General features: G+C 44.1%; 1 protein-coding gene across 1 annotated transcript in view; it reads left to right on the top strand.

Annotated features, from left to right (window-relative positions):
• Positions 1-16,099, top strand: part of C6H10orf90 (chromosome 6 C10orf90 homolog) — a 68,660-nt gene that overhangs the window by 26,931 nt on the left and 25,630 nt on the right. Inside the window, exons 2-3 of the mRNA XM_026115917.2 lie at positions 8,167-8,261; positions 10,493-11,588. Of these exons, the coding sequence (XP_025971702.2) occupies positions 8,167-8,261; positions 10,493-11,588 (1,191 nt within the window). The remainder of the gene's footprint in view (positions 1-8,166; positions 8,262-10,492; positions 11,589-16,099) is intronic.

Here is a 16,099-nt window from a genome sequence, read left to right as displayed (position 1 = left end):
TTCACTCAAAATAAATTCCACGGGGTTACTTTGCTCCAAGTTAAGGATCTGAAGGCCTTGACGTTTGGAGCATTGATAATCAAGCTTTTCTACACCCTCCACTTCTGAATTGAAAGCCTGGGTGATGATTTAAAAAAAAAAAAAGCAATTACCAGTTATCTCTTGTTGAGCCTAGTGATAAAAACAAAATCCATTATGCCCTGTTTTATTTTCATATTACTATGTTTTTGTTTTAATCTCTAAATTATCCGTGTTTCTCAACCCCTTGCAATGGAATTGCGAAAAGCTGATTCCAAGGTCAAACAACTCACAGCTGCATGGCAAAACGAAACGGACTGTAAATACAGAGAGCTGGTTTTCACTTTCCCTTCAAATGGCAAATGCAGGTATTGTCTCACCATCTGAAAAGTTCTGTGTGGTTGAGGAACTGCAGAAGTTCATCTGCCTGAAGGGTGGTTAGATTTAGAGTTGAGTCAAGTCCATCACGATCGAAATTAGTGGGAGCTATGCAGTTTTCTTAAATCAGACTATTTATTTTGTGATTTAACTAGAGATTTGGAAGCTTCACTTTTTAGGCTTCCTACTAACTTTAAATCTTAGCCATTGTGTTTTGTCCAGGGAACGCTGAATTTCTCTTTTGCTTCCAGCCGACTTCATTCTATATCATCAAACAGTTTCTGATGTCTGTAATCATAACAATTTGATGTGAAAACTTTCCAGTATGAAATATCCCAAGTGTTATCCAAAACTGAATACTGCCATTATACAAAAGTCCCATGAAAAGCCTATATTCAGTCTCCCATGACTGGTTCTCCACTGAGTTTATTCCAGTTGTACAAATTATTCAGTGTCATATTTGGCTCATGCAAACATTTTGTTTCTCTGTTTTGGAAACCAGATTGGACTAATATAGATGTATGTTGGAATCACTACTTCGATGTCCTGACAAAAGCATCTGCACCCACAGCATCTGTCATTTCCTGGAGCCACGATTAAGAGTATTAAAAAAAAAATCAATAAAGTAAATAGTCTTGTTAAGGAAAGGCATGGTGAAAAATCCCTGCAGTAGGATATATATTAAGTCATGAAATGCACGCATCACAGACAGCGCACAGGTTTTCTCTTGTCTTCTTTACAGTTTCTTGTCTTAAAGTTAGGCTCTTGCAAAGGCAGATGAAATGTAATAAATACTGAATTGCTGAGGCCAAAGATTCTCGTTCCCATCATGCATAAGCTGCTGTATGCAAACGTGAACATTTTGTAAATGCTACCAGTCTAAGTAACATCGGTGGAGTATTCTTGTACAAAATCTGTTTGTACGATCAATTTCTGTGAATGTTATGGCCTTTACATGAACATACATAATAATGCTAAAATAACTCTTTATAAATATACACTGTTTGGCTGGAGTCCTGCTTTCCCTTTGTTTGCTTATGCATAATATTTGTCATGTTTACAGTCGCTTAAGAATTTTATGACTATCCCAAATGTTGTTGTATTTTCAAAAAAGGATGTGATTTCAAAAACATGGCCTCACTAAAGTGTTGTGAAAGGGATTGAGAGGGGTTGAGGATCCATTCCAACAGCTCTTTCTGAATGAAGATTTTCTGCTAGTTATGCCTTTATTTTGAGAGCACATTTGGTGCTCAATGGTCTTTAATCATCTAATTAATCTTAGTGCAAAGATATGAACCAGGAGTAGCATCCAGAATACATTAAAATTACAAAGATAAGTGAAACCTGAAAAACTTAAATTTTGATGTGATTTGGAACTTTTAATGGAGAAGGATCTGTGCAGGGAAACGGCAGTTTACATTGGTGCACGTATCCTTGGGCATGTCCCTTACGTCGCTTTGGGCTGGAGCACCTCGTGCAGGAATCACGTTTGCCAGGTTTGCCTAGAGGGGAGCCCTCTTCTCTAAGGAGAATTTTTTTTCTTGCTGCTTATGCCTGACGTCTCACTGCTTCGCAAAATCCTCTTAGGGAAATATGCCCAAATTATACAAAAGCATCTGTCTCCTAGAGTCATAGGAGAAAAAATGTTGAAGAAAAATTAAGAAGGATAATGATTTAACTATCTCTAGTGACCCACCCCACTTCTGCATGCCCTACGGGTATCCTTGCTCTAATACCCTCCTTTAATCTCCCCACTCTCCCCCTGCCACATTTTATAATCTAGAGATCTCAGAAGTGCTGCATCAGGGAGGTCCAGTGAGGGACCATGGTATTTAAGCTAAAGAAATCAAATCCATGCCGGTTTAAATCTCCCTGTGTACTCCCATTTGAATCCTTGGCCTGAATTATATGAGTATAGCTGGGCTCCGGCAGGTTTTGCGAGTTAGTCACTGTTTCCAGGACCTGAGATTTGTTAGCATGGGCTTGAGCTGCCCAGAGAAACCTATGAATGTTTTTCTCCCCATGCCACTGGAAATTAAAAAACAAAACAAAACTGAGGGAAGGAGGAGAAAGGGGAAAAATGAGAAAGTGAAGAATCTACGCTGTTAACTTTACGTGCGTGTGTGATGGATATGCTGGGGGGGAATTCACCAGAGAGACCATTTTTGATTTTATTAAGTGAAGATAAAGCATAATAGCAATGCACAACAAAAAGAAAACATGTTTTTTCTTATGCATAGGTTTCAAGATGTAATTCGTGTGCTCGTGCTAGTGCCCTGATGAGCACCTTGCTCCTAATGGCACGTATAACGAGAGATTTATGACTCCTGGCTTTTTGATAGCAGACCAGCACTCATTTGTCCTTTCTCTGGCAGATCCTGTAATCATCTCTGCAGGCAGCCAGCTACAGCTTCAAGGAGTGCAAGCAGGGCAAGATAATTCAGTTAACAAATCTCATGATGCTCCTTGTAATGGAAGAAAATCCATCTTGACACCTTAAGAAAATATTTTTCTGTTTTGTTTACATAATGAATCCTGTTCAGACAGAAGTGATTTCAGGCTGTTTTGCTTACTCTGATTGGAAAATCTTCCCGGTGAAGCTGCCTTAAAATACCATTATCTTTGTGCAACTGTGTTCAAGCGCTTTCCTTTGCGGCCAGGCACTTGTTCCTCCTGTGTTCGTTTTGCTGCTTCAGCTACAACAAAGATTTCCAGAAAAGAGCTGGCAGCTGTTTTCTCCCCCTTTAAGCCCATATTGCATCCTGACCCCCGTTGTAGGTAGGAGCCCGGCTCTTTTATTAAGAGGAGCAGCAAAGGTACTGTGAGAGGACTGAGGCTCTCTGTTGTCCTCCCCTGATGGTAAGTACAGCATGGTCCCTAGCTCGGGGCTCGCCAGCTCCCTCCAAACACGCTATGAGTCCTAAGGCTCAGGATAACGTCGCTGACGGATTGTGCCAGTGCTTCCCCTCCGCCAACAAGCCAGCACGAAATCCGGCAGCAGGTTCCACGTCGATCAGCGAAATACCAGCAGGGACTTAGCTACCAGGTTGGACTTGCAGCCTCTGTCTGTCTCTAGCTCCAGCAAACCCCTTTATTTCAGTGCTTCACATGTGGACTTAAGCTTGGTTATTTCGCTTCAAAGTGGACAAAAAATACGCCCTACAATTTTTGCTTGTTGTTGTTACCGTTTCTTTATGACGTATGAAGAGGACCAGCAGAAGTGAATTTGGTTCTGGTGTTTATTCTGACTTGGCTTTCACCTTAGACGTATCTGTAGCGTCTGATGGCTTTCTGGATGACTCATTTCGGAGTTGAAAAAGGGAATTAAAAGCTTTCCCAGCCTCTACTGAGAGGGAGAGCAGTGAATCTTTAGTGATGACACTTTTTTCCTCAAGGGTCCCTCAGGTGCTTGAACCAAGGAAGTCACAAGAAAATTTAAACAAATCCAGTGTTTTAAACAGCATAATGTATAAATGAATGTCCTCAGTCTTTTTGAACAATATGATTTATCTGCAGATACCTTACAGTAGGAATAGTGCATAAAAGGAGAAAAAGGCTCAAAACAGAGGTTTTTAAATGATTTCAAATTTTTATTGGCTGTGTATGACCCTTGCGTCTGGGTGACCAGCAGCACCCGTGCTCCCGGCATGGGCGCCAGGACGCCCTGCGGCCCCAAACCTGCAAGGGAAGCAGAGCGTCCCCAGAGGTCTTTGGGTGGTAAATCACAGCCTGCTTCCAGTGGATCATTTGGCGTGGAGTCCTGCAGCTGAACGTGACCAGTGAGCTCAGTGAGGGTAAGGACGATTTCTACTATCACGTGTGTCCCGTGAGGAGTTTGCCAGGTATTTCCCAAAGAAAGTGTTCTGGGAGATGCACCGCCTCGTCAGCAGCTTCGGGAGAGGGGAAGAGCTGGGGATCTACAGAAAAGATCGTCGTTTGGTGATGTGCAGGAGTTTTCCCTTTCTTGTTGGTTTATATGTTCTGCAATACTTTTCTACTGAATCATGCTTTAAGGGAAGCACGAGAGATTCTTGGAGCCTCCGGAGGAGTTTGTGTGAGGAGATGCTTGCGGAGTCAGATGGCGTGGCAGGCCCGGTCCGGACGCCGTCAGTGGGAATCGGAGCACAGAGCAAGAGATCAGACACATGCCATGCGTTTGAAATTGCTCAGCATATGAGCAGTGAGTGAGTGAAATGTAGCTTTCAAGCCCAAACACGGGGATGAGGCAGAGAGCCGGTGCTCTATCACCGTTCCAGCTCTGCCCCGGTATCACTCTGGCTGCCACCAAAAGACCCAGCTTGTCCTCCTCCAGCTCGCCAGCCTGCATGCTGGGCTTCCAACAGAGACCCAAAATGCAGGTGAAATAGTGTTACAAGAGAATAGTTTTAGGAGTTTGACTCAGATTTTGTAAGAAACCCTGGCTGGCTGCAAGCTGGGCTGCCCTGTGCATGCCGGAGACCTGCAGTGCACTGTTTTGCACCAGCGTCCACACCTTTGCCATTTAGCTGTGTTTTAGCAAGCTGATTTCCGAGTACCTCTTTTCTGAATCATTATCTGAGCACGCTGCCAGTTGGCCCAAGGCAAACATTGAGACGCTTGAGACCAGGAGAATCGGTTCCAGCTGCACTCTGTAATTAGGAAAACCCTGGTCCGTAGCCGGATGTCCAGCTGCCTCGCCAAAGAGCATATCATTTGGTTCAGCAAACAGCATTCGGGGGGAAAAAATAGAAGGGGTGGAGGTGCACAGGGACAAAGTTCCCATGTCCACTGCCCTCTTCCCTGTCATTGCATCTCCCACCTGCGCGCTGGTGCGAGCCTGAGCTCCCGGTGGGAAAGGCAGCGGCTGCCAAGGCGGGCCACAGTGGGGAGGGAAGGTCTGCGGAGGTTAAACAAGTCCTCAGGGTTTCAGCTCGGGTAGAAATAGGTTTCTCATATTCCCCACAGAGATGGAAAGTACTTGAAATGCCATTTCTTTCATGCTTGCACACCGGGGAAATACTGCGCTTTGTATTTTCTTGTGGAACAAGAGTTACAGCACAACATGTCTTGTCAGCAAAGAGAATACGTACGAGTACTCTGTGTCTGACACACACTTCTCATCTAAACCATTGTGCTCGCTGAGGTGCCTTTACTTCAAACATGGAGATTCAAGCTCTTTCTGTAAGCTATTTTTGTTTGTTCTACTGATGTGAATTAATAAATGTGAAGCTTCCAAAAATATATTTAATATCAAGAAAATTACTGGAGGTTTTGCCTTCACTGTCATTTAATCCATTTCAACAAACTAACTTAAATGACTTGCCAAGCTTGAGTATTTTCCAACAGTAGGATTCCTGTAGGAATATGAGTATGTCTTTTCACTGGATATGGTATGAACTGCAGTGCAAAATTCCACTTTGAATGATGTAGCAAAGGACATAAATATTTCCTGTTCTTCTTCCCACCTCACTTCTTCCTATCTCTACCGCTGTAGAAACAGCTACTTTTTTAAGTTAAATAAGCAAGAATGAGCTGCTCTGTTCCAAAGAGCTCCGTGTGAAAGGGGAAGTCTCTCTATGGATTATTGCTAGTCACAGGCGGTTACTTTGATAACAATAACTTACATATAATTTACTGTGTGGACTTTGACAACGTGTTCTTGTTTGACCCTGTAGTATTCAGTCTTTCTCTTGTGCTTAAAATACATTTGAATGAAATTCATGAAAGACCATCTGGCAAAACATGCCCCTCTGGTTTGGATTTATCTGCAGCCAGCCTTCTGGGCTTCCTTGCACACGCTGGTTGACGCTCCCAAGTTAGCGCTGGGCTGTTGTTGCTGCACGGATCTATCGGAGATACGTGTGGCCTTCCTACTGTAAAGTGTTGGAGGAAAACAGTGCTAACTTAATGCTGACGCCTTAATGACATGCACGTCGTTTGTCAAACCTCTGGATTTTCTGAGGTCTTTTCTTAACTCCCAGCAAATTCTCTATGCTCTTCTGTAAGTTATCCCCTATTTATTATTTTAAGAAGTGAGTCAGGGTGTGGAGCTGCTCTTCATCGTGAAGGTATTCACACATAATTCACCAGGGTGCTGACACGCTGAAAACAGTCTTTCCCTGAAAATCACTCGGTAGTTACCCTATCCAGCTGTTTGTGGACACAGGTGGAATTTGTCCTCCCCCGACAGATCAGCACCTTCTTTCACTATCGAGCAGAACAAGGTAAGGAGCAGGCCCCAAGGGCAAGGGCTTCTCACGCGTGTTTTGTGCCAGCAGTTACCGCGATCCGGTGCTAGGTTGAGTTCACGGGATTTTCACTGACTTCAGCCACGTGTTACTTCCTTGCCAAAATTTTTGTTGCAGGCCCTCCACTCTCCCTACTTTCTGGATTCCTTTTCTTCCCCTTCTTTTCACTGGGGCTAATGTGTCCAGCTATTTTCTCTGCCGCTTGGGACTTTCTGTTGCTCAATGACAAGAGCAAACCTCTTTTCCTATGCCAGCTATGAATATACTGCGTGGTATTGGCATCCCTCAAAGCTGCTGCAGCAGCGGAGTCCACTGCAGTAAAACCCCCCAGGGAGGAGCCTGAGTCCCGGGGGAAGGCTGAGCCGTCAGCACTATTTCCAGAAGGAGGAAAGCTGGTTAGAAATGGGTTGGAGCAGGGTCATTCGGAGGAAATTCAGAGTCATTGAGCCTTGAATATTCAAGCAGGAGGTTCGTCAAACATCCTATTAGCAATCTGTGATTGCTGTTCCATGGTGGGATGCTGAAGGGGACCTTTGCTGCGGGAGAGACCGTGATACCTTTCCCCTTCTTTCCCTTCTGCTGCTTACCTGCAGCCACAGGGACGCATAAGCCTGCTATGGCGGATACACTTTAATATGCACTTTCTAAAGCGGAGTTGATTTATATTCCTTTATTAATATAATGTTATGTGTAAGCTGAAATTCTAGTTAGTAAAAAACTATCAACTTCGGTGGCAAACTGCCTAAATAAAACAGTCTTATCAGTGGTGTGACTTGTTGCTGCAAAGCAACAGCCAGGAACCTCAGGAGATTGCCGTCCACATAGAGAATTTTTCTAAATTAATTTCAGATGCTTGTTACAGAATAGGAAGTAACGTGATTTCTGGCAGGACTACTGGCAGTGAATGTGTTGATGCATTGTTGCAATATCCCAGACTCCATGTTGTATGGAAATCAATTCTTTGTAAAAACCAGCAACAAAACTAACACTCACGGAAAACACAATCCAGTCAGAGATCAATGTAATGATGTAATAGTTATTACTGAAACGGAAATGTTATGATATCACAGTATTTGTGAATATGATTTAAAATTCATTTAGTTCTTTGGCTTTGAAGGGGGCTTGGTCTAAATGCGATCAGTCTCACAGCGTCTGACCCGGCTGTGTTCATGTGCACTCTCAGGCTCTGCAGGCTGCAGAAAAGTGAGTTTGCTGAAGCTCGCGTTCCCCATCTGCCCCAGCGCCTTCACGCACACTCCTAAAGCCACGGAAATCAATAGCAGAGATATTCGAGCGCCGGGTCAGACCTGGGTGTGTTGTGAGACTGCCCAAAACCAGAGCTCTGCAACAGGATCCCAGCAGCGTTTCAAGTGGCTCTGCCGGGAAGGGGAGGAACGCGATCCCTCGGATAAACGGATCCCATGCCGCTCAGATCACCTGCAGTAGCTCTTTCCCCCCTGCTTGCACTCCGTTTTAACCCCACATTTTGTAACCCGTCTCCAGGACACTGAAAATAAAATGTTCTCCACGTGTTTTCCCCCAGCAGTGACACAAAAGCACTGGGGCAGTAGCAGCCACAGGACGTTCACAGGCCTGCAGAGGGAGAATGCTGCAGAGGGAAACTCAAGCTCCACAAAGGTAAAATAAATAAATAACGTTTAGAGAACAGTCAGTGGAATGCATTCAGGTGTGAAAAACGATCGTCGCTTGCTGAGCAGCGTGTTTGTGCTCGGTTTTGGTTAGCTAGATTCAGCTTAGGCAGCAGAAACGCCAAATAAAATGATGGCTAAAATATTGTGATTCTTTAGTCAGTGCTCTATTGGTGGGAAAAAAAGAGCATGTTTTCATTGGGGGGAAAGGGGGGTTTAAAAATATCCCAGGAGACTAAACAGAGTGGTTTCCCAGATGTTCTCAAGATAAAGCCTGAGGTTTTCAGTTCACCAAAATCTCTTTGTGCAAGTGCATATTTTCTCACAATAGGCAGTGAAGCTTGAAAACTCCCCAAAAGCATAGGATCAGCTGGTCAGACCTTAAAGATCCATTTCTTTGTCAAAGGTTGGGAGGAGGGAGTAATCTGAATACTGCAGCATAAAAAGGAAAAGCAAATTACTATTCAAAATATTAGTGCCTGAATTTGAGGCTAATCAGAAGCTTTTTTTTGCATGCCTTTGGACTCTTGCAGGAGGTTTCCATCTGTGCAGCACTTAAGAAATAAATGTCATATAAACTACCAGAGGACATGAGATGCATCCGAAATAAAGTATTTCAAGGCACATTCTTCCTCAGTGCTTTGTAAAAATCTAAGGGAAAGAGAGAATTTTGGAAGCCACGCAAAGGTCTTAAACCTGTGGGTGGAAGTAAATACAGTGCAGAAAATATGAGGCAAATGTTGTTACAAACCATGGAAGAAATACAGAAGGAAGAAAACGCTTTCCCTGGGGCTGTGAAATTATTGAATTGTCAAAACCACAGGCAGCTAGTTTAAAAAACTGATAAAATTTACCTGGCATTTCACCCCAGTAATAAACTCCTGATCTCCCTCCACCTGTTTTGGGTCCCCTCGCTGAACAGCAGCTTGTGAAGACTGCAGGCAAAAAGAGAAGGCACAGGCCAAAAGCGAAACAGAGAGCAAACACCTACAACCTGCTTTTAGCAACAGTGGCAGCCCAGTAACTAACAAAAATAGCAGTAATTAACAGGAAAAAATCAAGTGAATGTATTTCTTTAGCTTCACCACTTAGCTGTCATTCTGCAGGCCGTGTGTTGAAGTAGATGTATTTTATCACTATCCAAACTCGTCAATATTTGTTAAATTGATTATTAGATGATAGATGCTCAGATACCACTGAGATGAATTCACAATAAACATGAGCAATACAGGCTCGCACATATCTCCTAGACCCCTCCAAAATCCCCTGTCTGTCTAAAGAAAGGAAAAAATGCTCCCGTCACTTGTCACTGAGTTTTGTTCAGTGTTCTGGCTTGGATAACAAATCATGGAGTACTAATTTTTACGGTTCCGTAGAACTTTTTTGTCCTGAGTATAAGTCATGAGCCCAGATAAAGCAAACGTACATCATATCAAGGTGAAGGAAGCACTCAGATGAACTCTCACTGCGGTGCTAATCCTCAGCATTCACGGGACGACTCAGCGGGCTTTTTCCTACGAGCATTGAGAGACCTGAGAACATGGGCTGGAGCAACCTAATCGGCCAATTTTCAGTGGCAAAGACATCAGCTCAGATGCTTTATTGCATATGACTTACGTAACCGGTCATCTGGCCAAGTGACGTTAAGCAAGAGGGAGCTAATGAATGAAAATAGTACCCGCAGCCCCTGTGGGAAATTGTATTGCTTTTCTGGGAGGGACCATAGAGAAGTTTCTTCCATGCTTATAACTGATGATCTTGTGCGGGAGCAGTGACCTCGACGCCCTCCACAGCACATGACGGCACGTTTGTACTCTCAGGCTAATGGTCCGTAACACATTTACATGCATTTAAAATTCCGGCAGACCATCGTGAAAGAGCAGCTTGGAATCAGAAAGTGCCTTTGAAATGTCCTTTTTGAAACCAATGCAACAGCCACAAATCTCCACTTCAGCATTGGGTTAAGCACTGAAAGCATCATTAATGTTAATGTTTTTTAACATTTTAGCATTGGAGTGACCAAGTTTCCACAGTACTTGCCCAGACAATTCAGAGCTGATTATTAAGGATGTATCTTTTTAAATGAGAAAAGAGCTAGCATGAGTAGAGAGCTAGCAAGAAACCATGAACAAAACTGTCTTGTATGATAGATAGTAAATGAGAAATGGTTATATATATTATGATAGAATATTTTGATAATTTGGATCTTTTCATTTGCAGGAATCTCCAGCATCACAAAATGCAAAATTGATTTCACCCATGGTCATTTCACAGGTGACTGATGAGAATAAGTCAAAAGAAAATGGATCGGCTTTGCCAGCGTACGTAGGTGCTTATCCGAGGAAGCAGTCTGTGGCTGACCATGGTTCGGTCGAGGTCCATAGCGCATTCACGTTGCTTCCCGGCAGGTTACGGATTCAGGCATCTTTGGATGGTGCTGTGGCTCGACCAGGCTCTCGCGTCGCGGAGGAAGACCGGTGTCCAAACCAGCAGAGAGGATTCGCCTCCATAACCGTTACTGCTCGGCGAGTCGGTGGGCCCTGGAGCGCCCCAGCACTGGGGGCTCAGCCCCGCGGGGATGGCGACACACGCGCCAACGTCAACGCTGCACCTACCACGTTGAGCAAGGCCGGACCCGCTCCCCAGGGCACACCTCTTCCAAGCCAAGGGTCTCGTGCAAACCGCAACGTCGCCGACTTGAAGGTTTCTGAATCATGCTCATGGTTACGTGAGGAGCCTCCAGACCGGCTTTGCAACTCTGCAAACAAAGAGAGCAGAGGGGTTCTTCGAGGCAGCGGTCGGAGAGAAGAAGTACCACCTTCGTTCACCTCATGTGTTCATCTTCGAGTTTCCCCGCAGTGTCCAAACACTATCTATTACTTAGACAAGTCACTCCACGTGCGCATTGACCAACCTCAAATTGAATGCCAAAAAGTTCACAGATCAGCATTGTCCTTCCCTGTAAATTGCAGTTCGTCTAGATTAACAGCAGATGGAGTAGATGGCATAGCTAATGGAGAGCCATTAGCGGAGATGCTCAAGTCAAAGCTCCTAGGAGAAAACAAGACTCCACTCAGAGAAAGCTGGAGTGCAGATTTAGTAGAAAATAATGTAATTAAGAAGCAGACAACAGATGAGGGCTATTTGGGTACAAAATGCCCATTCAAAAGTGTCTTTCTCTCTCAACTTCCAGCATTTGTGGCTACACCCAAAGGACCTAATAATGTAATAGCAATAAAGAAAGAAGATAATAAAGAGTGTGGCAGCAATCGCACTACGTTTTCTATCCAGCTCCCTAGCCCAAGTTATGAGGCAGGTAAGTGATTTATGGGTGGCAGATCAGAGGTTCGTACTGGAACAGGCTCACCAGGGTGATTTTATGTGAGCAGATAATAATAATCTGTGCTTCTGCAAACGCACGATGAGTCAGAGCACAAACCAGACATTTTAAGTTCCAGGACTACTATGAATACGCTTGCCGGGCTAGTGATGCACGTCACTCATCATCAGATGAGGGAGGAAAATTCTCCTTGAGTTTTCACAGGAAACCTCTATTTTTAAGCATTTACAACTCTAAGTTAAATATTTGTTCCCAAAAATATGCAGCCTCTGAAAATTAGGCCTGTTTCTTTTTGGAAGGGCTGTTTCAAAGTCTGAGATTAAGAAGGAAATGGCTGGGCTGAGCTCAATGTTGTGCTCCTTATGATTAAATATGAGTTTGTTTCTAGCTTTAATTTAGAAGGCCATAGTAATAAGCCCAGACCTTTATATCGAATGGCTCCAGGTAAATGTTTCACAGCTCTTTAGCACATTTATTCCAAATATCTCCAAGCATTTTGCAAACATAAAATTTTCTTCGCAACATTGCTCTCAGGAAAGGAAAAGACACTGTGGGGATTGCTTTGCGCATTGAGTGGTGTAGCTGCCACTGCAGCGGGCTGCAGCCGCTATTTTACAGTGCACTTGAATAACTGCAGCTCCATTTATTGACTGTACAGGAAGCGAATGGGGATGGGAGGAATGTCAATGAGGGAGCCTGGCTTTACGGAAGGCACTGAGCTTAGAGCTTGCTCCCCACGTACCCTGGGACCCTGCGCCTCATTTCATTGCAATTACATTGTGCTTTTATGGCTTTTTTGATCTAATGGTCAATGTATGGACTATAAGCTTCATTTGCACCTTTATCTTCCCAGTTTGCAAATGGGAAGGAAAAGGAGGAAGATGAAAAGTTGCAGGCTGTCTCGTTTGCTAGAGCATGGTGTCAAATCCGGGCTGCGCTATTCCTTCCCTCCTCTTGCTGCTGCGCTCGCTTTCCCTTGCCTGAGATCTGTGGTAGTACTGCTGTAAGCATCAAGGCAGAAACAGCGAGCAGGCACTGCTTTATTCAGAGGCCTCCTGCTTTCATCGTAAAGAAGTTGTCAACAGAGCCAAGGTTTGGTGCAGAGAAACTGGTGGCACTGGCAGACCTGGAGTCAGCTCCTTCAGTCAAAGCAGCGTGGGCCCACGGGGCTGAGCAGCCTCAGGGTCCCCTGGCCGGGTGTTTAATTCTGCTGTGCTTTTAAATATAATCCGGGCGGTTTGCTGGCGGAACTGAAGGCGAAATGACAGACGGTGGTGAGCAGGGGACCACAGCCGCTGGGGAAGCAGGGTGAAGAAATGCAAGGTGGTGAGGGCTGGGGAGCGATTCTCCCTGACTGACACCAGCAAAGGAAGCCATTGGGCTTTGCTGTATAGTAGCCTAATTTGAAATAACAACGTCCTTCTGAAGTTTTAATAGGAAGCACCGTGTATTCAAGGGTTTGTTCAAGACAGTTTAAAGTCTCTCTGTGACATATTACAGAAACAAGGATTAAAATAATACTGAGATTTCCCTAGGCTCGGAAATACAGCGGTGGCCATGAAAAATCACTTTTACTAGCAGCAACTAGAAAGTGAAAAAGGAGATTATTCATAGTTCCCCAGTTTTACTGAAAAGAGGAAATAAGTGAGGTAACCAGCTGAGAAATTCTGTTTTTTGAAAGATTACTTCCACCATTTGTGCACACAAGAATGCAGGTGTAGATATGTGTGGGAAGTGTTACCTTTTTTAACGGCTTCCACCATTTGTGCGCACAAGAATGTAGAATGCAATGTATACGCTTTTCTTGGCCAGACCCTTTGTAATGTATAACAAGGTGTTTATCAGCTCACCGCCACTTTCCTGTGTGAAACCCGCATGCACGGCCAGCCTTTCCCCCAGCATCCCCAAAGCAGTGAGCTCCCAAAGAGCTGTCAACCGTTAAAGGGGACAAACGATAAGAAACCTGGTTAAATGCATGAGGCATCTACACCGCTCATTAAAATGAAAGCCAGTGGAAATGATTTTAACCTGGGAGAAAATGAAACCTTGCGTTCCCTTTAGCTGCCAGAATCAGCAAAGTGAGAGATGGGCGAGATCTGGTGGGTCAAGCATCCCAGTCTGGTGCCAGCAGGGTCAGTCCTAGAGCCTCTTATATGGCTTTTGTCTAAACTCATTTTAAATATCTGAAGAAATGAAGCTGCAACAGGACACTGTTACCTCCCTGCCGTCGCACTTCTGTGTATACAGCTCAAAACTGCAAGACTGCAACACGCTGCTTTAGAAACCGGCAAAGTCCTTCGTACCATCTCTGATTTCCAGTTGTCTGAGATATTTTCTCTCCAATGTTTTTCAGATGAAATCCATTCAAACTTTGGTTTATTATATGTTCATGAACGGAAATGTTTGCAAAATGAAATGTCTAAAAAAGAATGAAGCACTAGCAAAGAAGAGGCAGCAAACAGCTTTTTACCCCCTGACAGTACTTTAACTTCGTTGTCCTGTAGAAGGAGGAACTGAGGAGAGAGTGATTTGTCTCTTAAGGTTTTGATGACCCAGAAGGTTTGAGTTTATGTTAGCTCACACCTGTAAGCAAGGGCCTCCTGCCAGCAAAATTACTAATGGTAATAGCATCACCATGGCAAAACAATAGAAAAATGGCATTTAAGGCTAGACCCCTCTGTATGTGTGAAATCTGTAGACAGGGCTTCTAGGCTGTGCAGTTTGTCTTACTAGGACCCAGAAGGGAACGAGCACCCAGACACTTGTCTGTTTTTCGGGAACCAGGGCCAGGTTTGCTGTTTCCCGTGGGGCCAGCCGAGTCATGGGCTCTTTGGGATGTCTTTTATTAGGTTTTCATGGGTCCTTACTAACGTAATGATGACTATACATATAGTATTACTCATACTATTTCATGCTCAAATCCAAATATTCAAAACTTGGCTTTACATGGCCCTGGATAACCTTATCTAAGGCGCTGCTTTCGACAGGCTGGACCAGACAATCTCCAGAGGTATACATTTCCACAGGGTGCCACTTAAAGGCGTATTTTTAGGCATATTTAGGAAATGTAAATCTTGGACAATGCTCAAGGATGTTACTTATACTTAGAAATCCAAAACTGTCAGTCTCAGTTTGTGTTCAAAACCACGTTTCACGCTCTATCATCCCAAAGTTGAGTTATAACCGTGTGATTTCACCTCTGTGGACTGTACATTGCACTGGCTGCGTTGCTTTGGGTGCTTTACTTCTGTTATCTGGCAAGGAACGGGATAAGTGCTGGAAAATCCACATTGTGCGTGAAGTCAGGCTTGAGCCACTTGAGGGATGCCCAGCCTTGGTGACATCGCCCCACCGTGAGGTCCTCGCAGGGGGGATAAAGGCGCAGCGTTGTGACTTCGCCCATAACTCTTAATAAGCTGTCAGAGCTCGCTAAAATTGCTTTTACGTGGTTGCTGCAATGCCACTTACCTTTAGTAGCTGATGTCTTATAAATACAAGGTAAGGGAAAAATGAAAAGATTAGCTTGTTTCTGTTGAAGACAGGAGCATCTTTTAATCTCAGTTTCTCGCCTACCTTTCACAAAGAATATATTCCACATGAATACCTAGTTTTCCATTTCTCTATTACCACATACTACCCGCTTAGTTCTATATTGAATTATTTAAAAGAGCAAGCAGAAGAAAGTGGGACACTTTTAAATTCATTTTGACCTTGTGATTAAACCAAATTGTCACTTTGCTCTGTAAGATTATAAATGCTAACATCTCAATTGATCTGTATAGGCTCAGATCATCTTAAACTTGTGAATGTCTGATCATCTTAAACTGCAGCGACGTTGTAAGCTGCAATAATCTCAGCCAACGCTTCGGGTATTATAAAATCTACACTTTTGTTTTCCTTTTGTTGTCACACCTAAAACCACTGTGCAGAGTTATTAGGAAGGGTAGCCGAGGTGGAGAGGCGTGTAAATGCAGTTTAGGCGGCCGGCGCTACGCTGGCCCTCGCGCCCGCGTGTGGGATGCAGGAGAACGCGGAGGATGCAGCGCTCACCCTGGGGAGGGCTGGAGGAGGCTACAGGAGGGCAAGTCCCAGGAGTTAAGCCACTGTACAAAATACTCTTAAAATAGGGAAAATGGTGGGAGAGAACAGAGAGGTGGCATTGTAGTTGGTTATACTTTTTCCCAAAGAGAGTGGCAGGTGACACGAAAGCATCATTTATTTAATTAAAGCAACAGAAGACAGGGTATAGGGAAACCTGAAATTGGGTCTGGCCTTTTGGGGTGCTGAATAGCCCCAGAAGGTTAGACGCTGGGTTTCCTACTTAAATAAGAGCTTCAGTAACAAGTGCTGAATGCTGAAGCCAGCAGCATTTTATTAATCTTTGCTAAAGGGGAAATAACTAGCTTATGATTTATTTCAAGATGGTATACTAAAATTTTTATGAAGGGATGTGTATGTGTGTGTGCAGGTCTATGTATTAATTCATA

This window comes from Dromaius novaehollandiae, chromosome 6 (assembly GCF_036370855.1).
Source record: "Dromaius novaehollandiae isolate bDroNov1 chromosome 6, bDroNov1.hap1, whole genome shotgun sequence".
Lineage (NCBI taxonomy): Eukaryota > Metazoa > Chordata > Aves > Casuariiformes > Dromaiidae > Dromaius > Dromaius novaehollandiae.
The sequence above is the reverse complement of the archived record's forward strand: the minus strand, read 5'-3'. Positions and strand labels throughout refer to the sequence as shown.